A 27,817-nucleotide genomic window follows, 5' to 3' on the forward strand; every position below is an offset into this window, starting at 1 on the left:
TTCTGGCCGCCAGGCTACTACTGCCTTGGTTTCCCTCAATGATGTGCTATATCCTGTAGCACAGTGTATTACCTCAGCAACAGTCAAGCAAATGAGAGCAGGAACCAAGCTTCTCAAAACCTTCTGCAATTAGACAAAATGATGGTTTTTACAGTGTTTTCATACTGGTGTGTCTGCTTGTGTTCACTATCTCACTGGTCACCTTTTTTCCTGTTCTGATTCATTCTTTGTCTCTCTGTCTCTGTCTCTCTGTCTCTATCTGTCTCTGTCTCTCTGTCTCTATCTGTCTCTGTGTCTGTCTGTCTGTCTGTCGTCTGTCTGTCTCTCTCTCTCTCTCTGTCTGTCTCTCTCTCTCTCTCTCTGTGTGTGTGTGTGTGTGTGTGTGTGTGTGTGTGTGTGTGTGTGTGTGTGTGTGTGTTTCTTTTTTCCCTCCCTTAAGAATCAAAATCATAGAACAGGAAAGATGGTTCAGTGATTACAAGCACTTGCTGCTGTTCTAGATGACCTGAGTTCAGTTTCCAGCAACCATATCAGACAGCTACAATCATATGTAATTCTACCTCCAGGAACTACACTCCCTTTTCTGTCCTCTGTTGGTGTACACATACACACACACACACACACACACACACACACACACACACACACACTCACACACGCACACAGTGCATATATGCATACAGACACACACACTCAGACGACTAATTCCATTTTTTAATCTCCTAAAAAAGGAAATCTAGGTGAGTATAGCAGAGATATACTTGTACATCCTTGTTTATCACACACTGCAAAGGAATGGAATCCATCTAAATGTTCCTCAATAGATGAGCAAATGGATAAAAGCAATGTGGTTTGTGTACACACTGAAAATTTAAACAGCCTTAGAGAAGAATGAAATTATGTCACTTTCAGTAAAATGGGTAGAACTGGAGAATATCATGTTAAGTATGATAAACCAAATTCAGAATGGTGAATATTACATGTTTTCTCTCATATGCAGAATCTAAATACTATGTATAGATAAATACATATGATTACAAATAGAAACAGAACTATATGGGGGCGGGGAATAAGAGGTCAAAAGGTGGAGAAAGGAAGGAGAAAGGCTCTTTATGGAGGGCAATCTTGGTTCCAATGCTACCTTAGCTAGATATTCAAAAATTATGGAAGGTCATCCTCTCTAATCACATTATTTTGGTTGCCATTTTTATCTAAAAAACTGAGAAGGTTTTTCAAAGTTCTCAGCATTTCTCACTTCCACATATAGCTATAGAATAAATCAGTAGGAAAAGTGATAATAAATTTCATATGCTATTAAAAAGACAGATATGTGGAATAACAAGATTAGTAAAATACACAAAACTCCTACACTGTCTCTACACTGGGTCTCTATATCACACGTTAGAGAGGGATCCACAATGTAGACTCTTTCTGATTTTACCCCTCTAAGGTCTAGATAAAACTGTCATGAATGGGAATCTGAGAGTGAAGTCTTTGCATTAGGTATCCTACATACAATTTTGTGTGTATATGTGTGTGCATGTTTGTGTGTGGGAGGGTGTACGTTTCTGTATGTGTGCATTTGGCACATACCTGTGAAGACAGACGAGCACCTAGTGAGACATTCTACAGACACATTCTACCTTTTCTGTTGTTGTGACAGGATTCTCAGTGGCTTAGTGCTCCATGAGTAGGTTAATCTGACTCCCCAGTGAGTCTCAGGGAAAAGCCTGGCTCTACCTCCCCAATGCTACAATATAAGCACACCATGACACTTGGCTGGTTTTTTTTCTCTCTTTTTTTTTAAACCTGGGTTCTGGATTGAACTTAGGTTTTCAGGCACTTTCACAATGGAACTATCAGCCCACATAAATTCAATGTGGAAAAATCTTAGATTTTTTGATTAGGATTTGCTTATGTTTTATATAATCTCAGTGCTTTAGAAAAACATCAAAAGAAAAAGATTTATATCCATCTTCAGTTACTTTATAGGCACAGTTTTAATCAGAACAATGTTAGAAATTTTTCAAAATGATGACATTTCACCAATCATCCATTTTCCAAGTGTTGTCTTGTATTTGGAGACCATGATTTTTATTCATAGTGAATCTAAATCTCTCCCCTTCACTGTTTGGATATCAGGATCAGTCACCCTTCCCATAAATAAAATTGACTCTAGAAAAAAAGAAAAAAGATGATTTAGAAATTTTTGTAGAAAAAGACAATAATTATATTCTTAATGATTTAACAATCCTTTACTCATTTTTCTCTACAGGTGAAATCTGGCAGCAAGAACCTCCCTATTTGTCTAAAACACTTAGATCATTATTAATCATTTTTGGTAGTTTGAAAAGTAAATAAAACCCTACAACAGTTTGTCATGGAAAATGCATTAATCTTGTTTTTCCTGAGAGAGTTTTTCTAAATATAGAACCCAACCAGGCAATCACAGCATAATAAAATGGTGATGAGCACGGTGCAGCTTCAAGTCAGAAGAACTGGCAGCCATCTTTTTATGCACAGAATAACAGCCTCGGGTTAACAGTGCAGTTCCCCAAAACTCCTTCTGCTCTGAATCAAAGCATACTTCACTGCTAAAGACAATATTTTCATATCACTAGTACTTTCAAGTGCTCAGCAAAATGATATTGTATCAAATTCAAATGCAAACACCTGTTTCCATCCATTCTCTGTTCAGCAGTGACATGGACAAAAGAACTAGAGGACACACTAGGAATTAATGTTGCATCAAAACTATTCACCTTGCATTTCACCTGGGAAAGGGAAGTGGAGGAGCGTCAATGACAACCACCATAAACTCTTAATTGCAGGTATAATGAAGGTTAATTTTAAAAAGTGGTAAAATAATTTTTGCTTCAGTTAAAGCTAATTAATGCAGTTAGATATATTTGAAACAACAGCAGGAAGGTCCTATGCTTAGTTAACTCCTTGCCATTCAATTAAGATAAAGACATGAATTTGAGGGAGAGTGAGGAGGGGTAAATGGATAGGTTTGCAGGGAGGAAAGGGAAGGAAGAAATACTATAATTGTATTATAATCTCAAGAAGAGATAGACACAGTATTAAGAGTGTTAATAACATGGATGGAGCTATAATCTTAAACTGATGTTTTTCTTTATATTTTTCCTCAAAATTGCAAAATTATGTCGAAAAAATAAAATGAACACCTAGTTTTCTGATCGATAAGGATGCACCTTTCCCAGGATGAATAATGCTTTTAGTCACAATGGGAAGCACCGGTAACTTGTGTCTTCATAATGCTCTGGCTTAAAAAACTTCTCAGAAATTGGGAGGAATTCTTTAAGTCACTTTTATAGGTAAAAACATCATTTAAAATTTAAACATGGCAGTGTACAACACTTCACAAACAATATTTGTCCCGGTGTTCCCCATCTGTTCATTTCGCCATAGAGAACCATACTTTGAATTGAGTCTTTACAGTCACTACAGAGTTCTGAGGGTTAGTGAAACGTCTCTTAACAAAAGAGCAATGCAAGTACAGGGTAGGAACAAGAGTCAATACCACTTATGTTTTCTTTCTTTCTTACATAGGTGTCCTCTTTATTTAACTAAAATGTTTACTCTAGCTCTCCATCAGATGGAGTTTATAACTCCTAACATTAAAATCCACAGCATTGCCAAAACATATGGTTAGATTCCAATTTATTTATTCATAAATATTATTCAAGTTGCTGATTCTTTCAGCTCGAGTGAAGAATTCTAATGCAATAAATTTTGTCTGAGGAGTAATGTCAGCTTGAAAATTATGACTCACTACTTCCTCAGAAATGTGCATTTCATGTACCATCCTTCTCAATTTTCGTCTGGAAGTCTATAGAACTGTTCTGCTCCCTCAGCTTTGAAAAGCAAATGAGTCCTTTATCTCCTGTAACTGTAACAACTGCAGATAAATATACTGCAATATACAACCCACTTAGTATGAAAATCCAAATAACATAAAGAATTTTTACAAGTGGAGTATGTGATAATTTTAAATCCAGATTAAAAATTAGTTGTACAAACCTAAAGTCATCTGCCTACATACTTGAGAAACTGTCAACTGAATATACATACTTTGGGTAAAGCTTAAGCCATTTCATGATCTTCTAAGTCAACATGTCTCATTTATGAGATAAAAATAAATAAATCACAAAATGCAAACTGCTTTAATATACTAGCACTTCCTAATTTTTAAAGATTTTAAAAAGTTTTTTTTTTTAATGTGGATTAGTGTTTGCTGCATGTATGTATGTGTACTATGTGTGTGTGGTGTGTATATGAGGCTAGAAAAGGGGGTGTGATTCCTGGGAACTGGATTTAAAGACAATTGTGAGCCACCATGTGTATGCTGAGATCTGAACCCAGCTTCTCTACAAGAGCATCCACTGCTCTCTATCACCAAACAGTCTCTTCAGCCCCTATTCTAAATTTTATGTCACAGCCCATACCTCCTAATATATGAGATTTTGTTTATATTAAGCAATACTTTAAAGGAATAACCCTGCTTCAGAAGGCCTCATTGCAATAATAATCATAGAAATTGTTGCTAAGGTTTAATTGTTAAACATTATCACAAATAAACAAGTATATGGATCTTTTTGGGTTTTAAATTTTCACTGCTGTCATACAAGATAAAATTATGAAATTACACTGCCTTAGAACAAATCATCAATTAAGGAAATATAATCATTCTAGATGTCATTTGCATATACAATATTGCCCAGTGTAGACTCATTTCTTGCTGTTGTCCATACTCAGTAATTAGATATACTAGTTATAAAAAATGAAGATTGTTCAATGGTTAAAGTTTTATAGATCAAATAGCATATTCAGAATGTATTTTAATAATGACATCTACTACTGGGATTGAAATTGTCTTAATACAATATCAGTGATTTTAAAGCCGTTTCAGTTCTCACACTGGAATCAGTATTAGACATTAGTATTAACACTCATACCAGTATTAGTATTAGACTAATATTAATATTAGTATTAGAGTTAGACAAAGAGACTAGTGTAACCCTTAAGAATACCAGTAGCTTGACCATCGGAGAGGGGCTTGGACCTGCCCCTACTGGATGTACCAGGCTCTGCTGACTCTCCACTGGAGGCCTTACTTTCTTGTAGGAGGGAATGGGGGTGGGTTTTGGGGGAAGGCTGAAGGGGTGGGATGAGGGGAGAGGGGGAATCTGTGATTAGTATGTAAAATGAATAAAAAATTTCTTAATAAGAAAGTGCCAGTAACAAAACCTTTAGTTAACCTAACAAATTCAGAGTCACATATTAACTGTGCCTCTTTTCCTTATGAACCAGTTTACAGAAACTTTTCAGTTATCTGTCCTTTGCTTATTGCTATTTATGTTTGATTCCTTTTCAGTGAGAGCCTACTGTGTACTAGGAAGCATGTTATAAATAAGCTTTATGTGTTTTTTTAGGTTATTTTTTAAATACTGATTTCTTTTCTAACTTAACAGAAATATATACCTTAAAATGATGAGCAACATGAGCTGACTTGTTAATGGAGCTGGAATGTGAGCAGAGATCTGCCACCATGTCCTCAGTCACAGTGTGTAGAGGAATTGACATTTCCTCCACAGCTTTCTAGTATACTCCAGGCTGGATAAAATACCCTCTGTTCTTCTGTGTTTTGTGACTCTCACAGGGTATTGTTGCTGTTAGAATCCTAAGGATGCCCTAAAGATCCTTCTGCAGTGTTTTCACACTCTGGCAGCTATTTTCATAAGAACAAGTGGTGACAATCTATCAGGACAACCTGGGTTTCCATGTTCTGACATTATGCCACACAGCCAACTGTACCATCACACCCCCTTTTATGCCTCAGTGAATCCTCTGGAGGTCTGAAGTGACGTTTGGTCCCACCTTCCTTCTCGGAGCCTCTATGAGCCTCTCTGTACATAACTCCACAATTCCCAATTTCCATCCACTCCATTGTGGCATCACAGCAAGTTAACCTCATTTGCCACTTTACCAGTCTTTAATTGTATGGTATGATGCAAGCTAACTCTTCTCTCTCTGAGTTTCTAAATCCCTATTAGTCAAATAACTGCTGGAAGTGATGCTAGCTGAACACATGGAACAGCTGTGCCAGAAGCCATATTAGCGCTACCCGATCTCGAACTCTCATCATATCTTACAATACCATAACCGGAGTACAAAATACAATGAGCAAACGCCCATTGAAAGAAAACATGGTTTCAGATACGTGTGTAACAGCTGACAGCTTAATTTAACACTACCTGCTAAGAAATTTTAAAAAGAGTTACCTGTTTGGGTATGCTTCATAATAAACAGAAATGGATGATTTGCTCGAAATTGAGTTTGAGTCAAACTCATGATCGCAGGGATGTTGATGCCTATGAAACAGAGACAGCAGTCATTTAGATGTTCACACTCAAGAAATTCGTAAAAAATATATTGCAATAGTTTTCACAGACAAATGGATTTTGATGTAATATATCCTAAAGGCAAAGAAATTTGTAATTACTTTTCAATCACTGTGCATGGGACTAAATATTTGACCATTCATGAATTCATTCTGACTTCACATTTATGTTCAATGAGGAAGAACACCAAATACTAGATTCAATTTAGTGGAAGCAATGCAAAATGTCATATTTTCAATAGTAATTTTCTGCCCACTATTTACATTACATGATCTGTTCTTAAAATGCTTCACCTTTTAATTTCTTTCCAGACATGTTTGCACTTTATTGCCATACTTCAAGCTGTGAAGTATGGCAATAAAGTGCATCTGGGTTCAAAACTACCTACATTACATTTCCAGAATTATTCTGTGAGCTCAGAGCTTTTAAAATTTATATATTATACATTTATATATATATATATATTGTATATATGCATTATATATGTGTATATGACTTTCATCAAAAAACTAGGAACAGATACTTGCTGAGTTACAATTACTTATTGTAATAATTCACATTATTTGAGCTTATGTGGCATTTGTCAGTAACATGGGAAGTTTCAGTGGCCAAAGTTTTTCCTAGATTAAACGTGTTTGCACTCATCTCAGGTTCTATTCATCTCAGATCTGACTGAGTAGGCTAGAGTGAGATCTGAGAATGGCAATTCCTGAGAAGCTCCCCTTTGATGCCCTGGTCTCTGAAATGCATTTCTAGCCTAATGTAAACTGCATCTTACTTTCAATGTCCCTGTAAAATTTTGTTCAGGCCCAAGGGGGGGGAAATCAACATGCATTGGTCAAAATTGAAAAAAACAATGAAATACAATCTTACAAAAATGACATGAATGCCACTCTTCCATACAGAATAACCATGACAATGCCACCCAAATTACCTGTGGATTTTTCACATCTGAATTACTGAGATAAATCAGAAAAGTAAAGTCAATTTTGCTCCCATTTTCATTTTCAGTGAAAACTTTTTTGTTCCTCGCTTGTTCGTGAACAACCCCCAGAGTACATCCTTCAAAGTCAGATTCTGAGGCTATTCTGGGGCATGATTCATCAGGATATCTGCTGACTTCTATTACCATCTCCTAATGAGTGCATAATCCTCCTCCTGGAGAATTCTAGCCTCACAGTGAGAGGCACTGTGCAATAGCAAAATGGCTTTGAGCTTTAAACCAGGGAACCTGATATCAGTTCAAATTCTGTCAATTAACAGCATGACCCCAGGCAAGTGACTTTACATCTCAGGACCTTCTCCTTCACTAATATAATTAAAGGATTGTTCACTAATGGATGGGAACTCATTCAGTATTGTGTAAAAGTAGGTGAAATGTTGTGTTCATGAGCCATTAACCTCGAATACATAGCGCTGGTTTCTCCGAGGACTGAGAGAGTCCATCTTCTGCAACCTCTGTTTCTTGAACAGAGCAATACAACTTCCTTCAAGAGATGGCAGAATGGTAATGATAGCCCAGTGTGTCCCACCTAGATGTCAAAATCCATGGTACTATGTATCACTATGAAATAACATGAGGGAAAGGGATGGTTGAGCTGGGGGAAGGACGGAGCGGGAGAGGTGGAGGTGGAGAGCAATGAAAGAAATATCTTGATAGAAGGAGCCATTGTGGGGTTAGGAAGAAACCTGGTACTAGGGAAATTCCCAGGAATCCATGAGAATGACCCCAGCTAAGACTACTAGCAATAGTGGAGACGGAGCCTGAACTGGCTTATCCCTGTAATCAGATTGGTGAATACCATAACTGTCATCATAGAGCCTTCACCGAGTAAGTGATGGAAACAGATGCAGAGATCCACAGCCAAGCACCAGGCTGAACTCTGGGAATCCAATTGAAGAGAGGGAGGAGGGACTATATGAGCAAGGAGGGGTCAAGTTCATGATGGGGAAATCTACACAGACAACTGAACCAAGCTCATGGAAACTCATGAACTCTAGACCTACAGCTGTGGAGTCTACATGGGACCAAACTAGGCCTTTTACATGTGGGAAACAGTTGTGTAGCTTGCTCTGTTTGAGGGGCCCCCGGCAGTGGGATCTGGATCTATCACTGGTGCATGAGCTGAATTTTTTGAGCCCTTTCCCTATGGTGGGATGCCTTGCTCACTCTTGATGCAGGGGAGAGAGACTTGGTCCTCCCTCAACTGAATATACCAGGCTTTTCTGACTCCCCATGGGAGCCTTTACCATTATGGAGGAGTGGTTGGGGAGTGGGGGAAAACAGGAGAAGGGATGGGAAGGGGAACTGTGGTTGGTATGTAAAATGAAAATACATGAATGAATAAATAAATAAATAGAATTTGGGAGTGATTTTCAACAATACCCTTTAAATGATGCACATTTTAAAGCATTGGTTAATGCTTTAAATCCAAGTAGTATTGGGGAATTAACATAGAGTAACAAGAGAGCCACTAATTCTTTTTGTTTGTTTGTTTCTAGTTCATTTCAAGGCTTCCACCAATTGTTTTTTCAAGCTTTATTTACATACAACAAAGTTACTATTCAAAATAACATTTGTTCAATGAAGTGCAGAAGAGAGGTTATTCTTAACTTTCAGTGTACTCTCAAACCAACTAGTGAGTTCAGACACCTAGAATCTGACTGAGAAAGTCTGGAATGAGACTTGAAATTTGACCCTTTTAATAAGTCCCTAGGCAAAACTCTTGCTGCTAGTCTATCTACTGTATGTGTGGTATTTAGGGCAGCCTGTAAGTCCCAAGTCAAAGCTTCCTCTCCTAGGTTGTGAATTTGGATCACTTCGGGAAATTTAAGGAGATCTTAGAGCTTGGATCTCATCTACAGCAATACAGATCAAAGAATTCTTTTAAACTATCCAGGTGACTCTAATATGCAGCTAAGTTTTTGAGCCACTACTACTGAGATAATAACAAGAATCAAATTAGAAAGGTGATCACTAAGTTAATATAATTAAGAATGATATTAAAGAAGACAGTAATACTGAGCACTCTTAACCATGAGGATTTCATAGTTGAGTCCTGACATTTTCTCCCCAGATGCTTTGGGCTAATTGGTAGTGCTTACAATTTGCACATAAGAAAATATCAATAGATGAAGTTGAACTGCTAATCAAATAATTTTCTTTTGTGTTATGCATAGAGGAAAAGATGTATGTACAACATACACAAGCACCATTTTCTTCCTATCTCTATACAGCAGAAGACAAAAGAAAAGTCCTAATGGGGCAGAACAACCCCAAGCCTCCACCCTGCCCACCATCCTTGTCATTTCTCAAGAAGTCATTTGTTTTACCTGTGGATGTTGCAGCTTCGCTTCCGTCTTCATTTATCTCCAAGAAAACTTTCTGCATGACTCTGGAGACGTAGACTTCAGATGACTCTGATGAAAACATGAAGGATTATTTGACAGTTAAAATCAAAGCCATTACTACTTGGTCCTCAAATAATTACATGTTCAAATATACAGAAACCATGATTGAACAAATGAACTCTCTCCAATGTAGTCAGTTTTCTGGAGATAAGTGTGCTTAGGTTTAACTATGAAATTCATGAAAAGATAGACAGATAGGGCAAGTTTGCACAGACATAAAAGGTGAAGACTGAAAGTATAACCCTCTAATCAGATACCCAACTATGAGGGAGATTTGAATGGACAGAGGGGGCTTTTCACTTTGCCACAATCTACAGAAAGACTGAAAGATCGACCTCAAAGCCAACTTGTCTTTTAAATTATAGATTCAGTTCTGATCTGACATTAAAAAGAAATCCATTTTCCTTCAAGACTGGTTAGGTCAAAAAAGTCTAAAGTAGTTTATGTCATCTGTCCAAATAATCACTTCTGAGCTGTGCTCTTTAAAAACTGGATAAATGTTTCCGTGTAAGACAGTGTCTTACATTTGCTCTATTACACATGTGTTCTGAGGGTTCCCCTCTTCACCCATGTGTAGAAACGATATGAAATGTTTCTGTCACAGTGGCCTACAAGGAAATTCTTAATAAGTGAAGACATGCAGTAAACATCATGTCAAGTCAGCTTTGCAAGACCAAACATATCTAGCTTCTTCAGAGTCAAGAGAGGCAGTTTTTAAACTATCTGGCACAAAGTTGGTTTACTACAGACACCACTTAAATCAATGGACATGAGTGTGCTCAGTGACAGAAACCTGTAACATGGAGAAAGGGGAAAGCCAAAGTTTCAGTGTGGATTTTCCAATACATAAGACAGGCACTCAGGATGAGTCACCTAGACAAATTCTCCTCAATAGTTCCCTGAAGTAAGACAGGATTCACAAATAAAGCACACAGTTAGTGACTTAATAGCCTGGGCAGGTAATGGAGAGGTGAAAATTTTCACCCAGATTAGCAATGGAATTAGTCCAAATGGCTCCTAGGTCATTAGGCTGAGGTGTTTGGTCTTATAAATACAGCCCCTGCAGTAAAGCTTAGGAAAAGAATCTGAGACACACTAGCTTAGAACAATGAACAAGAGTTCTATAGACTCATTGGTATCTTTGTCTTTGTTATCATTTCTTTTAAATATTCATGAAAAGACAAGTCAATAATTGTTAAATTAAGAACTCTAGAATATTGCTTTCTAGATGTTTAAGTAAATTTGAATATTGTTCTATTTTTATCTATCTATTCTCTCTCTCTCTCTCTCTCTCTCTCTCTCTCTCTCTCTCTCTCTCTCTCTGTGTGTGTGTGTGTGTGTGTGTGTGTGTGTGTGTGTGTGCAGGTCCTTGTGTGGAGAGGCAACAAGAGGGTGTCAGATTCCCTAAAGCTAGACTTACAGGCAGTTGTGAGTTGCCTGACTGCGGTGCTGGTAACTATACTCAAGTCTTTGGCAGAAGCAGGAAGTAGTCTTAACTACTAAGCCATCTCTCCATGTGCTAAATTCTTCTATTTTCCCAAAGTTATAAGACATATATATATATATATATATATATATATATATATATATATATATATATATATATATGACATAAGATCTCACTTAGATTAGAAAGTGGAGATGCCTAAAACATAAGTCTTTATTGAACATGGCATAGGAGCTTATAGCATGGTAAGAAGTCATATTTGAAGCCCAAAGTTTCAAACGTACATATTATATTCCAAATTATTGAACTATGTGAGCATAAAATATCTATTTCTTGTAGAAATTGTTCCACTAATATTAGACTAGTTCACATTACATTTTGGTAAAATTTTATTATACAAAAATAAGAAAGCATAGCAAGTGTTGTGACCTAGATAAGTGTCTTTCCACAAGTCTCCTGTGTTGGAAGCTAGGCCCTCAGCTAGGTTGGAAGTAGATGATACTGGAAGAAATTGGCCATTGTGTTTTTAGGGGATCGTATCCCCACTCCTGCCTTTTTCCCTCTCTCTGCTTCTTGTCTTCGATGTGATAAATTAGATCCTCTACCAATGTTTCTGCAGTCATTTGTCTAGTCCGAGCCTAGAGGACCAAACAACCAGGCTAAATCCTCCAATTCAGAATCCTCTTTTGTTTGTTTACAGCAGGCATTTGGTCACTGCTCTGAAAAGTAGCAAATATAGCATTGAATTGCTTATGCTGATAACTACCAGTCAGTGTTCAGTCAATGAGGCAGGACCAAAACGTTAAAATAATTCAAATAGCTAACCCCAGAGGGGAAAAAAAGGCAGAAAATGTTAGACATTTATTCTCAGCTTGGAGTTATTCTTTTGCGCAAATTATTTTATGAAGCATTTTGGAAGTATTTTCATAAATCATCTTGTAAAAGGTTTATGGAAGCTACAAATTGCTGGAGTTTGAACGGTGAGTTGCTGTTTAAATGCTTAAGGTACACTGAGTGAGATTCCTAGGGCCAGGAAGAAGGTAAAGGGGAAGAAATGCTTGAAAAGTGCTTGGTGATTATGGGTTGTGGAGGTGACTTTGGTCCAGGGTGCACTAAAATAGCATCTTACTGGAGTGTTCAATGTGGACTGTGCCTGCTGGTACTATAGAGATTTGTAAGAAGTCAGATCTAATGTCTCTGTGGAAACAAGTAGTTGTGTCATGTGCGAAGGTGATAACGACTTTGTCTGGCACCTATGAACGGATTCCACTTCCTTCACTCAGAGATGTTATCCATCTCACCCATGCACCTAACTGAATGGTGAGCGGATAAATGGACAAATATTTCCCCAAAGTCTAGATATTTACATAAAAGTCCAAAAAGTGTTTCTACTATATGTTATATGGTGATACAAAATAGACTGGCAAGTCTATCTCATCACAATTCTGCTGAAATTTTTTTTTAAGTGTGTGTAGTGTGTATGGCTCTCTTCAGTTAATTTTTTTTCAGTTGTCAGTTTTTTTCAAGGACTGAAGAACTAAAAGAATGTCTGGCATAGCTGTGGAAGTAAGGAACCCAACAAGGCATAATTCCCTAGATACATGTCAGCATGAACAACCGTCTCTATTTGTTGTCATCCCAAGGACCTCTGCAGGTAGCTCTGTCCACAGTAACCTTCCTGATTCCTGATTATGGACATCATCCAAAGCTTTGCATGCTTTAATACCACCAGATTTTCCATCTGAGATTTATTTGTCCTGCTTAAATGACAGACATCAAGGTGTGATTCCCATCATTAGGAAGGAAATAGAAATGGGGCAGAGTAGAAGCTGACATAATGCTTTTACTTACGTAGTTTTATCATAAGTATGGCAAGAATATTTATCCAACTTTATGAAATGCTTTCTGAATTTCTTTGGGGAAATGTAACTGGAGCTTTCCTGTGTCCCACCTGGCCTGTGGTCAGGACAAATCTCTCTCATCCGCCAGTCCCACAGCCGCTCGGACCCAAATAAACACACACAGGGTTATGTTAATTAAAACTGCTTGGCTGTTAGCTCAGGCTATCTACTGACTAGCTCATTTCTGTTAATCTATATGTTGCCATGTGTTCCATGGCTTTACCTGTGTGCCATTACATGCTGCTCCCTGGATGGGAGGCTGGCGTCTCTTGACTCAGCCTTCCCCTTCCCAGAATATTCCTTGTCTGTTTATCCCACCTATACTTCCTGCCTGGCTACTGATCAATCAGCATTTTATTAAACCAGTGTATAAAAGCATTATTCCACAGCAAGGAAAACTTTATACCTGGGAGATACAGTGCATATTAATAGGAGGTTCATCCAAGTTATGACATTTATTCACTACGTATATGCTTGCTGGGACTGATGCTCTCTCATTTTAAGATCAGCTGATAATAAAATTCCAAGAAAAAAATCAATGTGACCATATAAAAATTACTTATCAACACCATACCTGTTATTCCAGTAAGGTCACAGCCACCACCGAATATCTCAGTTACATTTAAGGAATATAATGCTTCCTTGAAGTCTAATTTTTGCTCCGTTTTAAATCTGTTTCAAAATGAACAAAAATGACTTAAAACACTGTGCACATTTTCTAGGAAATTTTTTTGAGACGTGAGTGGATTGGCAAAGATAATATTGTGAATCTTTGGCTTTCACCAACCCAATTTCATGTTCTTATGTCTCACATCATTTTATATAGTTCCATTAATTGGTTCCACATTGGTAATAACTTGCTTCCTGGTTATATTGTTGGTAGGAATGATGAATAGAATGATTTTTGAAGTGACAATTACCCCCCCCCGAAAAGAAAAATAGTTTTGTTGTTGTAGTTGTTTCTTTGTTTAGCATCTTTGATAGAAGTGTGAAGCTTCCTTCTAACAATTTTCTGTATTCAAGATTTTCTGACAAAGATGTGCCCTGGTACATGCTCACAACACTATGAGCAAGCAGGAGTGAGCAGTCAACACTCCTAGAGGAAGCTTGTTGGCTACTGATGTTCAGAGAGGCATTTATGTCTCACCATCCTTCCTCTTTATTCTCACATTTTCTGTGAATCTATTCATTTTGTGGACATTCCTAATGTCTAAGTGGAAACTTCATGTGGATAATCATGGAATGGAACTGAGTAAAATGGACAAGATGTATCAGGTAAGGGGAGAGAGGTGAGATCAGGGAGACAACCTGTGGTGATATTTTATTTGTGCACCCCAATAATACTTATCTGGGGATCAGAGAACAGAGCCAGCCACCAAATTAGACAAAGAGGCCAGGCGTGGTGGCACATGCCTTTAATCCCAGCCCTTGAGATCTCATGCTTTTGCTACCAAGTATTTAGGAAGCATACACGTCTTTAATCCCAGTACTAGGAAGGAAAGAAAATGGCAGGGCACAGAAAGGAATATAAGGCATGAGTAAACAGGAAGTCTCACTCTGGAGGCTGAGGAATTGGTGAGGCTGGTTGCGGATTACACTGTTTTTCTGATCTTCCAGCTTTCACCCCCATATCTGGCTCCAGGTTTTTTATTAATAAGACCATTCAGCAATTCATCTTACTAAAGCTGAACAGTGCTTTTGATATCAGGTTATAAATTGAGAGTACAGCATCCAGCTTACTTGAGTCCTTCACTCATGAAGAAGGCACTAATCAGAGAACCTCAGAGATTCTCTTAGGTGTAGATCTTCCATGGTTCCAAGACAGTTACAGGTACTGAATCTCATAGTATTGTTTAAATATTATTTCATAGATACTTAGAGAATTTTTTTTTCATTTTTAAAAGAGATCACAAACTTTTTTAAAAAGGAGAAAATATGACTTCCTAGGGAAATGCATGTTTACTTATCAGTGACATTCCCTGGTAACTCCTACCTCAAGATCTATGTCTGTACCCTAACAGGCACTTGCCTCAACATATGTACACAGCTGATTGAGGACCTTGGATCTGACACATAAGCTGAAGTTGGGGGCTAGAAATTTGATGGAAAATAAGTCTAACTCAACCATAATACTAATTGATGAGTATTGATTAAATTTCTTCACTGTATTTCTTCAAAATAATGAATACCCTGTGGGAGAGAGCTAAAATTATTTCCTAACAAAATGGGATGTATTTTGTAATATGCTAGACATTCCAAGCCCTAGGTAACAGGGTTTGTGGGGAATGCGCAAACTAAAAATCTATTACTAATGAAAACTGCAGTTTTATGATGCTATTTTCAAATTCTTAGTAATTTCCTATTGGAAAAAATTAAATATGATTGTTTTAAAACTATTCTTTTTATCATACTCTTTAAACTGAATAGCAATAAAGGTAGAAACTATATGTTCTAATATACCTACTATTTTTAGAATAATAGCCCAACAATTTTAGGATAATGACAAGAATACTAAAGACTTATTACAATGTCTAATAATGTATAATTATCACTAGAAAGTCATTTAAATAATAGTCCTGCTCATACCATAGTCCAGTGAAACCTACAGAAATAGAAATGCATTCATTCATTTGATAAAAGCATAATCTGAGGCCAATATCTAATTATCCATAATTATTGCAGCCAAGAATAAGGGGAATGAAGCAGGACTTCCATGGTTAGTCACTTAATATAGATCACAGTTTTTAATGTCTACAAAAATGGTAGGAAGTCAGCATTGTCATAGAAGAAAGTGTAGTCAGGTTTCTCTGGTCCTACCCAGCTCTGTAATGCCATGTTCCTTTATAAAATAATCACTCAGAAGCTTACATTAATTATAACTGCTTGGCCATTAGCTCAGGCTTATTATTGACTAGCTCTTACACTTAAATTAACCCATAATTCTTATCTATGTTTAACCACATAGCTTAGTACCTTTTCTCAGTCCTGCCTTGTCATCTTGCTTCCTTTGTGTCTGGGTGGTGACTCCTGACTCAGCCTTCCTCTTCCCCAAATTCTCCTCGTCTGCTTACCCTGCCTGTACTTCCTGTCTGGCTACTGGACAATCAGTGTTTTATTTATCAACCAATCTGAGCAACACATATTCACAGCATTCAGAAAGACATCCCATAGCACTTTCCCCTTTCTGTCTAATCAAAAAGGAAGGTTTTAACTTTAACATAGTAAAATTACATATAACATAACACTTATTGAACAAGAATTACAGTTACAATATCTAGTCTATTTGTGTTTGGCAAAATTAAAGAAAATATTCTATCTATGCTCTATTTGTGAGTCTAAAGTTTCATTTTACCGCTGGCTGGCCAAAACATAGAAAAACTTCCAACTATAAGAAAGCACTCATAAGAAATTTGATTTCTAAGCTTATGGTCAAGATATAGACAAGAGATATGATTTAAACTCAGGTCCAGTTGGGTCAAAGCTAACATGTTGACTCTTTCTGTCTTCCATTCAAAATGTAATTCCACTATAATTCCAAACCATGATCTTGATCAATATATACACTGCGAGTCATTGTTCATCATAGTTGTGTTTCATCTCCCATCTACCTTGACCCTAAACTGAAATTATAAAAGGAATATCAGCTAAAAGTAAAGGAATGGGCAACAAAAATGCTGGTTTGATAAATAGTTAGTTAAATTATCATGAAATAGAATATTTATCATATGAAACATTGTCTGTTTGCCTTACACATGGAATTTGCTCCCATGTGTGAACATTGGGTTAAAAAAGGTCTCACATAGGTTAAAAAAAAAAAAAACTGCAGAAAATCTGAACTCCTGTGCTAAGATAGACCTGCTCCTGGTTTCTAGTCACTACTCTGAATTTGTCTCATTAATCCCCTCTCCTGTACACTGAGGGTTTTTATTAAATGGGGGAGGAGGGAATTAAAACCTCTTGATGTCTCCCTGTGGGTCTCTATCCTATTATCTGAAATTCAGTTGTGTACATAATAGACTTTAGTGAACCCGGGATTATTTAAGGATGAAAGTAACCAAACCAAATCCACAGAAATACTGCATTAGTGCCAAAATATAAATTCAGAGACTGGGAGTTGGCTCGTGGAATAATGTGCTTGCTTCACAAGTGTGAGGACCCACCGAGGGAGGCTCACTTCCACTTCCTCCTCATGCAGCTCAGAGAACCATCTCTGGATGTGATGAGCAGTAATTCGTTTTTCCACTTCTTCTATGCTCACATCTTCTGTGGGAAGGATGATGACCATGCTAAACTCATCAGCCTTGTAAGGCAATTCCAAAACCTGGCATTCCATGAATGACTCGGAAAAATAACCTGAAACAAATAAAACTCACTAAATATATTTATCAGTTATCAAAGCTATAGTTTAATATATGTAGTTTCTCATATTACCATATTTTGTTCTCAACAGAGCCTTCATCATTGGAACTTTGACGGTTGAGCCATCTTTCTTGCTAAAATCTGACATCTCTGTGTCTTCTTTTCTGAATTTCTGTTTCCAGTCCCCCTTGAAATAAATGGCATTTGCCAGGACCAGACGAGTCAGGGGGCCAAACTCTTCCTCAGAAAACATATTTTTAATTTTTCCTATAAATAGAATAGAGAACATAATAGGGAGAAAAATTAAATAGTGATTCAAGGGAACTGACTAAAACAGACCAAAGCAAAAATGTCTTGCACAGAGCTATTTTTGACAGGGTATTCTATCATCTAGCATGAGCCAAAGGAAATGTTGCTAAATTCTTCCCTAAGAAATGGGTACAAACAGAAACACCAGGAAAGAAGAAATGGGTGTTCTAGGAAAAAGTGGACAGAGCTAGTAATGAACTCTCCGTTGAGATGATATCCATAAGTTGTTCCTCAGACAAGAAGAGGAGAATTGAAATATGTTTTACCACGTGTTTACCAGTGTTATTCAGACCTAAGGGCTAAACTGCCCATCAGGACAACCAGATTCAGTAGATCAGTGTTCCAACCAAGCTTATTACTCTCATGGCTGCAACCAGTGACCAGTGGCTAGCCTGATTGTCATTTTCAAAACAACCAATCTCTCCTCACCTTATTTCTCTGTGCAGTAAGCAATTCCTTGTTTATAACAATATTATTTCCTTATTTCACATCCCTATACATTCTGATCCTCACCACTGAGTCACAGTCTCAATGTGTTCAAATCTGTGTTTGAATCTGCCTATGAAGATGTAAATAGAAACTCACACAATCATAAATTTCTTCAACATAATCATAATCAAATAAAAATACTATTAAGGGTTTGGTTTATGTTTATTATATCACATACATGGTTATTCAAGTTTCTAATAACTGAAATATTGTAGTAGTGGCCTAAGTTTAAAAAGAACCTAAGTGCACAGTGTTCTAACTTTGAACTCAAATCTATCTTGACCTTAACCTCTATTTAATGACTTTGTAATTTTTGCTGCATTGGTTCTAAAGGTTATATTAGCATATCTATGATAAGATTGTTAGCATTATTTTTAAACATTAACATAATCAACTAAAATATTTACAGTATACTTGGAAAAGTGACATTTGGAACTGACATATCTAATATATTCCTGAACAAAAATAGGCCTCCTGTTTCCACACCTAAGAAAAAAATCAATACTTCAACAAAAAGTACTGCTAAAATTCTCCCATGAATAATAGGGGACTGTCTGAAATTAGTGCATGAATCAATATATTTTTCAAAGCAGTTCTGAGTTTCTCTAGTGTTAATTTAAATAACAGTAAAATGAAATGGAGGATCTGATCCATTTGATCCACAGTAGAATGGGAAATACCGAGCCATTCTTTACTTTGGGATGTTAAAAGTCATGAATCCAACAGGAAACAGCAGTTTTATGAAAATGGGAAACTTTACCATCTGTTTTGCCTTCGACCCAGGTGCTTATTTTCTCTGCACAAGACTTTGCATCCAGAAAATCCACCAGTTTGGTAGCACTCTGAAAAAGCTCCTTGTTGCCATGGAGATACGCTTCCTTCACAATGAATCCTTCTTGAAGGTAGAGGGCACTGGCAAGATTAAATGTAAATTCCTGTTTCTTCTTTGAGATGGCCGAAAAGAGTGACTTCAGCACAGAAAATTCCTCTCCTGCAAAATAATTATAACGTCTCCTCACACATTGAACAACATGAAAACAGTAACTTCTTAATTTGGCCACATGCTCCCAATCATGTCACGTTTTCCATGCTGAGACCTAACTAACTATGGAAAATCAGTACAAAGATTTTGAACATTTGCCTCCTATAAAATACGGATTTTGCAGAAAAATCAACAATGATACTGGACAAAGAATGATCATGTGAATTTAATTTTTTCAGAACAAAATTATGAATTTATACAGGCTGAAGGAAGGCCCAACTTTCTAATCACATTTAGATCATTCAATAACAGGAAATTTCCATTTAAGACCCCTCCTTTGAGAGGGAACTGTTGAGTATTAGTGGAGATATGACACTAATGAACAGTTTTTCAATGTTACTATTATTTCAGCTTCCAGAGATTGCTGTTTGTTGAAGAACTGCACCTGTCCAGCTTTCAAGGTTTACAAGAAAAGCCCTATAATCATCACTAGGCTTGTGTAAAAATCAGAAGTGCCTATTTGTTCAGATTCAGGAATCTATGTGTATTTCGGCTGTCTGCAGGAATAAAGTAGCCATCCAAACAATAGCTACTGGGTAAAAATCAACTAAAATAATTACCACTAGCTGATTATTTATTGTTGAGTGGTTCTGACCCTAGTGCTATACATGGCTCTGAATCTCGTCTGCTCGGATGATTCCTTCCATCAGTTCTTAGGTATCTCCTAATGCTACAAACATTTTTATGTACTTCTGACTTTATCCTAGAACTCAGTCATAAAGCCAGAAACTGTTTCCTATAACATGTTATTTCTGGGCTTTCGTTACATTTTCAGTAAAAACTGAAATGCCACTTATGTAACTTGAAAGTTGATAGCATTTGATTAATCTCCATTTAATCACAGCTCACCATTAAAACATACTCATTGAGTAGAATTATTGAGGGGCTGGGGAGATGGCTTAGTCAGTAACTTTCTTTCTGTGCAAGACAAAAGACTTGAATTCAATCACAACATAAAAGCTAGGGAGGTCATCTCATGCCTGTCATACCCACAGTGGGTAGGCAGAGGCAGCAGGGTGCCTGAGGCTTGCTGCCCATCCAGTATAGGCAAGTTGGTGAATTCTAGGTTCAGTGAGAGAACCTGTTTTAAACAATAAGGTAGAGATTAATAGAGTAAGTCACCTAGCATAGACATCTAATCTCCAAAAGTACACACAGAGAGGAATGTACACACACACACACACACACACACACACACACACACACACACACACCATAAAACAAGTATTACAGAAAACTTCTTTAAAAGTATCTAAGGGAGATAAAGTGTGAGAGTACACACGGTTTAATTATGAAACTAGTAGTCATATTTTTTTGTGTGAATAATGGAGCTGACACTGGGGAGCTGCCTCCACATGCTTTGCATCTTGCCCTCCTAACTGGGAGTGATGCTTTGGTCTCTGACACTTCCTTGGTCGGCAGTTTTTAAAAAGGCACAATCTGCCCATCTATGCAGGAAGCCAGGCTAAATGCATTGCATTATATTTGAAACTTCAGGTTCTCTGAAGACAGAGACAAATGCATAAAAGATTTTTAAATATGAAAATACATTTCATATTATTAGACTTGAGGACTTCTATGATTCCCAAAAACCCTGGACTTCTTTATACAAGGAGATGGAGAAAGTTATACTCTTTTGTTTGGTTATGCAAAGATTCTGGAACATGGTATTCACTGCTATATAAAGCTTTAAATGGCAGCTGGGCAGTGACAGAGATGACTCTCAGTAAAAATACAAAAGCTTATTCAAAAGAATGAATGACAGAGACAAAGTGGATGGTTATAAAGTAATTTTTGGGCATTTATAATTTATGGACACCTTTAAAGGAATGTTAGGGAAAACAGAGAGGAAGAGAAAAAAATAGCTGTACCTCATTTGCCAGAGCAAATAGAATCATGTCATATACTTAAGGTCTAAAAACCTGTGACAAAGAGCTGACCTTTAATAAATCACTGGGCTCCTAGATCAATGGAAAACTATCACCAAGTACCACATGTTTCGGGGAGACTACAAAAATATTGGGCTGATAAACTTGATTATATTTACAGGTTAATGACCTCATTTACACAAATTGAAAAAGATACATATGCATGGCTCCTAATTAGGAATGAGAAAAAAATTGTTTAATTTCCTAAAATAGAACCAAAGACAACCAATAATGGGGATAATCGGTTTGAGTATACCAGCCCTCTTAGAAAATGTTTTAAAATTCTAGCACTGGTTCTGTTCTCCTGATGTCAAGAATCCAAAGGCGAATTATATGTGCATGTGATCTAAACACACAAACAAAAGTAGACCTAGGGCCTAGGGAGGTAGCTCAGTCAGTGGCATTCCTCCACTAAATCCTAAGGTCCTGAGTCTGACCCTAAATTCAAACATAAAAAAAAAAGAAAAGAAAAATGCTGGACATGGTGACACATGATTATGATCTCAGCACCGTGGAGACAAAGACAAATGGATCCTTGGGACTCACTGTCCAGACATCTTAGTGGCAAATTCCAGGTCAGTCCAAGACCATCACAAAAAAGGGTGTATGTGAGGGATGAGGGATGCTGAAGAGATAGTTCACTGGTTCCGAGCACATACTACTCTTGCAGAGAACTGGAGTTAAGTTCTTAGCACCCATGTCAGGTGGCTCACCACTATCTGTTACTCCAGCAACATGGGGTCCAACACCTCTGTCTTCCATAGGGACCTGTACTCAAGTGCACCTACCCATATGCAAACACACACACACACACACACACACACACACACACACACACACACACGTGGGGGGAGGCAGGGAGAGAGAGAGAAAGAGAGAGACAGAGACAGAGACAGAGACAGAGACAGAGACAGAGGGAGAGAGTTTAGAAAGTTTAAAATAAAACCAATTAAAAAAAAAAAACTGTGCACTCTTTGAAGAATAGCACTGTCTTCTGGTCTCCAAGTCCTCATGTCTATTCATGTACACTCACAAACACAAATAAACTAAGAGACTGAAATTATGGATTATTTCAGGCAAATGATACACAAATCCCATAATCCAAACCCTGTTTTTAATAGTAAGGAATCTAATATTCATAGATGTAAGGAAAGTTGATAGGCAACATGATTGGGAAAAACCACAAGGAATGTTATTGTAGAACTAGAGTTGAAATTCTTGCTAAGTATTCTTTCCTTTGTTTGTAGTGCTGGGCATTAAACCTGGTACCTTAAGCAGGCTGGGCAGGCTGTCTAATATTGAGCTGCATCCCAGAGCCAGGTTTTCTTTTCATGATGCAATGATAAAATAGAAATATCTCCAATGCATCCTTTGACTAATCAATTACATTTTTTTCAGAGCATTATCAAGTGTTCAGCACAGTGAAGAACATATATTCTGGACAGAAACTTTGATGCTTAGGTAACGTGTAAGTACTCTGCACCTTGGGAACCTCAGTGCTGCAAGTATGCTAGCAGTTATATGCATCTTTAGGGCCCTATAGAATAAGCCAGATATTAATGTGGAATAATACAGGAAGGACCACATATTGGTAGCAGGAAAGAAAAATCAAGACTGACAATTCAACAAATAGCATATTTTATAAATCAGTGGTGTAGGAGGAGGGACTAGAAAGAAGACTGTGAGTAAGAATATTTGCTCTTCTTCCATAGGACTCAAGTTCTGTTCCCAGCAAACACATTTTGTGTTTAACAACAATCTATATCTTCATCTCCAGAGGATTTGATATTCTCTTCTAGTATTTTTAGGCCCCTACATTCATGCACAAGCCACATACATATGCATGTGATTTTAAATAATAAGTCTTTTTAAAGAATAAAATTACTGAGGGGCTAAGGGCAGAGCCAGCAGTGAAGTCAGTTAATGAGATTCATCTAAGAAATTAAGTCTAAGGAGATGTTGAAATATGCAAGAATCAAGCTATATTATATTTCAACACACTATTTTTTTTAAAAAAAAGCAAAAATTGAGGCTGAGGAGATGGCTCAAAAAATGTTGGCTGCATAAACATGAGGACCTGAGTTTGACGCTTGACATCCATTTAAAGACCTACTCTGGTGATCGGATGGCCGAGCACCCTAACTGCCATGATAGAACTCTCACCCAGTGTCTGATGGAAGCGGATGCAGAGCTCCACAGCCAGGTCCCAGGTGGAGCTCCAGGAGTCCATTTGGCGAGAAAGAGGAGGGATTGTGTGAGCAAGAATTTGTTGAGACCAAGCTTGGAAAAAGCACAGGGACAAATAGCCCAACTAGTGGAAACACCACATGATCTGTGTGAACTAATAGCTGAGGAGCCCCCATGGAACTGGACCAGGCCCTCTGGATAAGTGAGACAGTTGATTAGCTTGAAGTACTTAGGAAGCCCCTAGGTAGTGGAACAGGGACCTGTCCTTAGTGCATGAGCTGGCTTTTTGGAACCTAGGGCCTATGCTGAGACACTTTGCTCTCAGCCTTGGTGTAGGGAGGCAGGGACTGGACCTGCCTCAACTGAATCTACCAGGCTCTGCTGACTCCCCGGGGGAGACCTTGCCTTGGAGGAGGTGGGAATGGGGTGGATTGGGGGTGGGAGGCTGGGGGGTGGGAGGAGGGAAGACAGGGGAATCTGTGGTTGATATGTAAAATTAAATTAATTATAAAATAAAAATATTTTTTTAAAAAAGCTGGTGTTGCAGTGTGTACTTGTAATCCCAGAACTGATAAAGATGGAAGGCTCCCCGTGGCTTGCAGGCCAATCAGTCTAGTGAAATAGTCTAGCTCCACGGTTAGTGACAGGTCCTGTCTCAAAAAGTAAACTGACCTCAACCTCTGTCTGCCACATGCACATGCACACACAGGTATGCTCATGTGAATACATACATGGATACAGGAATCAAAATGTGATGTAAAATGTGATGAACAAAATGTGACAACTTTCAATAATGACAAGATTCGGTTTGTCTTCCTTTGTTCCAGTTTCCACATACCTCTGCCCGCACTGCCTGCTGCTGGCTGTCTCGGTCTTCACTCCACTCTTAATCCCATTTACTGGTCTCACTCCAGACTGTGGAGACGTTTCTCCATCTCCTTGTCATTCACTATCTCACTCTTTCTCGCCTCTTAACTGTGTGTCTTCTCTCAGTTCTTCTTTTCTCACTTTTATCTTTCAGACTTTATTTTCATTATTTTGCCTTTTAACTTTCTTTTTCTTTATCATTGACCCTCCATATGTGTCTCTCTGTTACTTAAAGTGTGAATGGCAGAAATATTTTGGCAGATTATGCTCACTGGTTTGCCATCTATATAAACTCTTACAAGGAAAGTATGAAATTGCTCTTATGAGTCTCACGACATTGTTTTGGGAAAGAGCACTAGACAAAATACTCAACCCTTGTTTTGTTTTGCACAGCAGAGGTATATGCATCTTATGGAGTGATTATAGATATTACATGCTAGTTTGCATCAGACATGCATAGCAGTGGCTGATAGACTACAACCGTGTTTGAAGGTACTTCATTATTATTACTGTGAATATTTCTATGTTCACATCCCACCATTCTGAAGACATGCATGTTTGTATGTTTCCCTCCAAGATGTATCCATCTTGGAATTTAATTTCAGAGGCCTATTTTGATGGCTTATCATAGAATCATGCATTCATAAGCAATATATTACTTTTCAAAGGGGTACCATGTAATATTTCTGAGAGTGGTGTGTTTGGATTTGATGAAACTAATCAAGATGACTACAGTATCTTCATTATACATCATTCACAAAGGAAAACTCAATTAACTTATTAGCAATACTACTTCTGTACAAAATTGCTTTTATTGAAAATGGAGCAATGGATGCCCTGCCATATTTTCAGGAAAACAAATTCCTAAATACAGATAATCTGTGCTAAGGAAAATATACTAAAATTAATTATGGTTGTAGTAACTAAACCCCTAAATCAAAAATCCAGATGTCTCTTCTGATGTTCTGATATGCTATGTGACAGTGATATAAAAATCCAAATGTCTCTTCTGATGTTCAGGATATGCTATGTGATAGTGATATAAAAATCCAGATGTTTCTTCTGATGTTTGGGATGTGCTATGTGATAGTGATATAAAAAGCTTAATACTGAGACCACTATGAACTGACAGCATAAGCCAGATGGCCAGGGAGATGGTCCAAATTTGATGTCAGATGCCCACATGGGACTCCAAAACAACCACCCGCATTAAAAAAAAAAAAAAAAAAAAAAAAAATTTGACGGAGTATTTAAGAGCTTCCTTCCACCATTTTATAAAACTACTAAGCAAGCTCATAAATTAGATGATGTTTTTCATGGTCTCTTGGTGAAGTACTGCATTCTTTTTCTGAGAGAAGAGAGAGAAACTACTACTGAAGAAGGGTTGAGCAAATAATGCCCTTTCTACAAGAATAAATGAAATACAATGCTATTTTGAATCCATTCTATCATACTAAAATCAATAAGCAGAAGTATACGAACAGTTCAGAGAAAAATACAGACATACAGAGAATTTTATTTCTGTATAAGCATTAATTTCTTAATAAAGATTTTTGCTACATATTTTTAAAGGAAACAATCAGGAGTGAATAAAATATACATTTATAATTATCTGTTGGTCATAATTTGGTATGCTCTCAGCTTATTTTTCACCTGTTGAAGTTCAATGATCTGAGCTTCTCTCTAATATCCTTAAACTAAAGCTGACTGTATCTATAGACAGGTACACGTAAGATGCTCACCTGTTGAGGATTCCTGCATCCTTAAGGTTTGCAGAATCTGCTGTTGTGCTTTGCCTTTTGCACCTAGTTGGACCATTCCAAGAAGCACAGTTGTTCCAAGGGGGGAAAATATAATGTTGTTCTTGTGAGAGAAACAAATAGCTTTATAAAGATCCACTGCAAACTCAGCATTTCTTTGAGCCGCAGTTCTTGAAGCTTGAATTCCAGACAAAAACAGCAGAAAACTCCACAATGTGATCTTATCCATCTTGACTTCTGTGTATTAATTTAAAATGTATTGTTTTCAAAACAGACTTTATCATGGTGAGTTTAATAGAAGAGTTACCATCTATTAGACTATCCTGAACAAATGCATACACATACAGAATATTCTGTATGTCCTATTACCACAGATAGCCTCTACTTCATGGCATTTGCTGTATAAGCATCGTGCAATAGGAGAAGCCCTCATACTACTGGTTGTAATAAGTTCCTTCAAAAGCTAGCATAATATATACTTTGAGTATCCAACGGTAAAACACTACATAGAAAAACTTTGAGTAAAACTTTGAGTATCCAACGGTAAAACACTACATAGAAAAGCCGGGCGGTGGTGGCTCACGCCTTTAATCCCAGCACTCGGGAGGCAGAGGCAGGCGGATCTCTGTGAGTTCGAGGCCAGCCTGGGCTACCAAGTGAGTTCCAGGAAAAGGTGCAAAGCTACACAGAGAAACCCTGTCTCAAAAAAAAAAAAAAAAAAAAACCAAAAAACAAAAAAACACTACATAGAATATTATCATTTCTAACTAGCTTTATGATTCTTCCTCTCTATTTTTTTCATCAGTTCTAACTAGCTTTAGGATTCTTCCTCTCTATTTTCCCATGACTTTAATGGAACATTTGTAACTGACTCAAGGGAAACTTGTGTTCAGGTTACTTCAAAAGGGTTTTAGACCAAGAGCTGGAAAGTCAGTGCATTCTAGGTCAACATAGCATTCTGACTACCCCAACAACAGCTTTTCTAATATTCTATGAGTCTTGCTTCTAAGAGAAAATGTCCCAACTCTTACTTCACAGTTTTCCAAAAAAAAAAAAAAAATGAAGAAAGATTAAAATAAACAAAATGACAGTCAAATATAAATGGTAAAGTAAAAACAAAGAATGAAATCTTCAAACATTCTGACTAAACAATTAACAACTATAGGGATAGTAGCAGTAGAAAATCATAACCAGTCATAAGACTGCCCCTGTCATAAAAAGTCCACTGAGACAATTACAAGAAAGTCAACTATCTGATTATACCTTCAGTTGAAGTAGTTTTGTGAGCTTTGTAGAATAGATATGTTGAGTTCTCACAAGTTTCAGTAATGTTAATTTTATTTGAAAAATTATACATATTAATAACTATTAATAGGCGGCTAGGAAGTGACCTTCGAATGGGAGCAAAGACTAAAGCCTTTAGAATAGTGCGGTTAGTCTTGAAGAACTGAAATACTACATTCTTAAAGTTATAGGTTAAGAGTTACTAAGAAGCATTGATAGGCATAATGATAAAAAATAATCAAATAGCCTCAAAAAGTAAGCTCTAAGGTGTTATTTTGGTACTTCAGATTTTTTTAAGTATAAATAGAAAAATTCAATTTATGTAAACATAGATTTTACAAAGGGCAAAAATCTCAAAGTGTAATACAAAGCAACTAATAGAAAATAATGCTGGTAAGGCATGAATAC

General features: G+C 37.2%; 1 protein-coding gene across 1 annotated transcript; it reads right to left on the reverse strand.

The window, feature by feature from the left end:
• Window positions 1-1,796: 1,796 nt before the first annotated feature.
• On the reverse strand, window positions 1,797-26,574 carry Serpini2 (serpin family I member 2). The gene is made up of 8 exons (XM_006972659.2): window positions 26,108-26,574; window positions 19,102-19,332; window positions 17,616-17,810; window positions 17,345-17,537; window positions 13,759-13,856; window positions 9,759-9,845; window positions 6,306-6,395; window positions 1,797-2,175 (listed from the first exon to the last, which is right to left on the reverse strand). Exons 1-8 carry the CDS (start codon window positions 26,352-26,354, stop codon window positions 2,099-2,101), a joined length of 1,218 nt encoding a protein of 405 aa, XP_006972721.1. The 5' UTR covers window positions 26,355-26,574; the 3' UTR covers window positions 1,797-2,098.
• Window positions 26,575-27,817: the final 1,243 nt, after the last annotated feature.

Source organism: Peromyscus maniculatus, chromosome 6 (assembly GCF_049852395.1).
Source record: "Peromyscus maniculatus bairdii isolate BWxNUB_F1_BW_parent chromosome 6, HU_Pman_BW_mat_3.1, whole genome shotgun sequence".
NCBI lineage: Eukaryota > Metazoa > Chordata > Mammalia > Rodentia > Cricetidae > Peromyscus > Peromyscus maniculatus.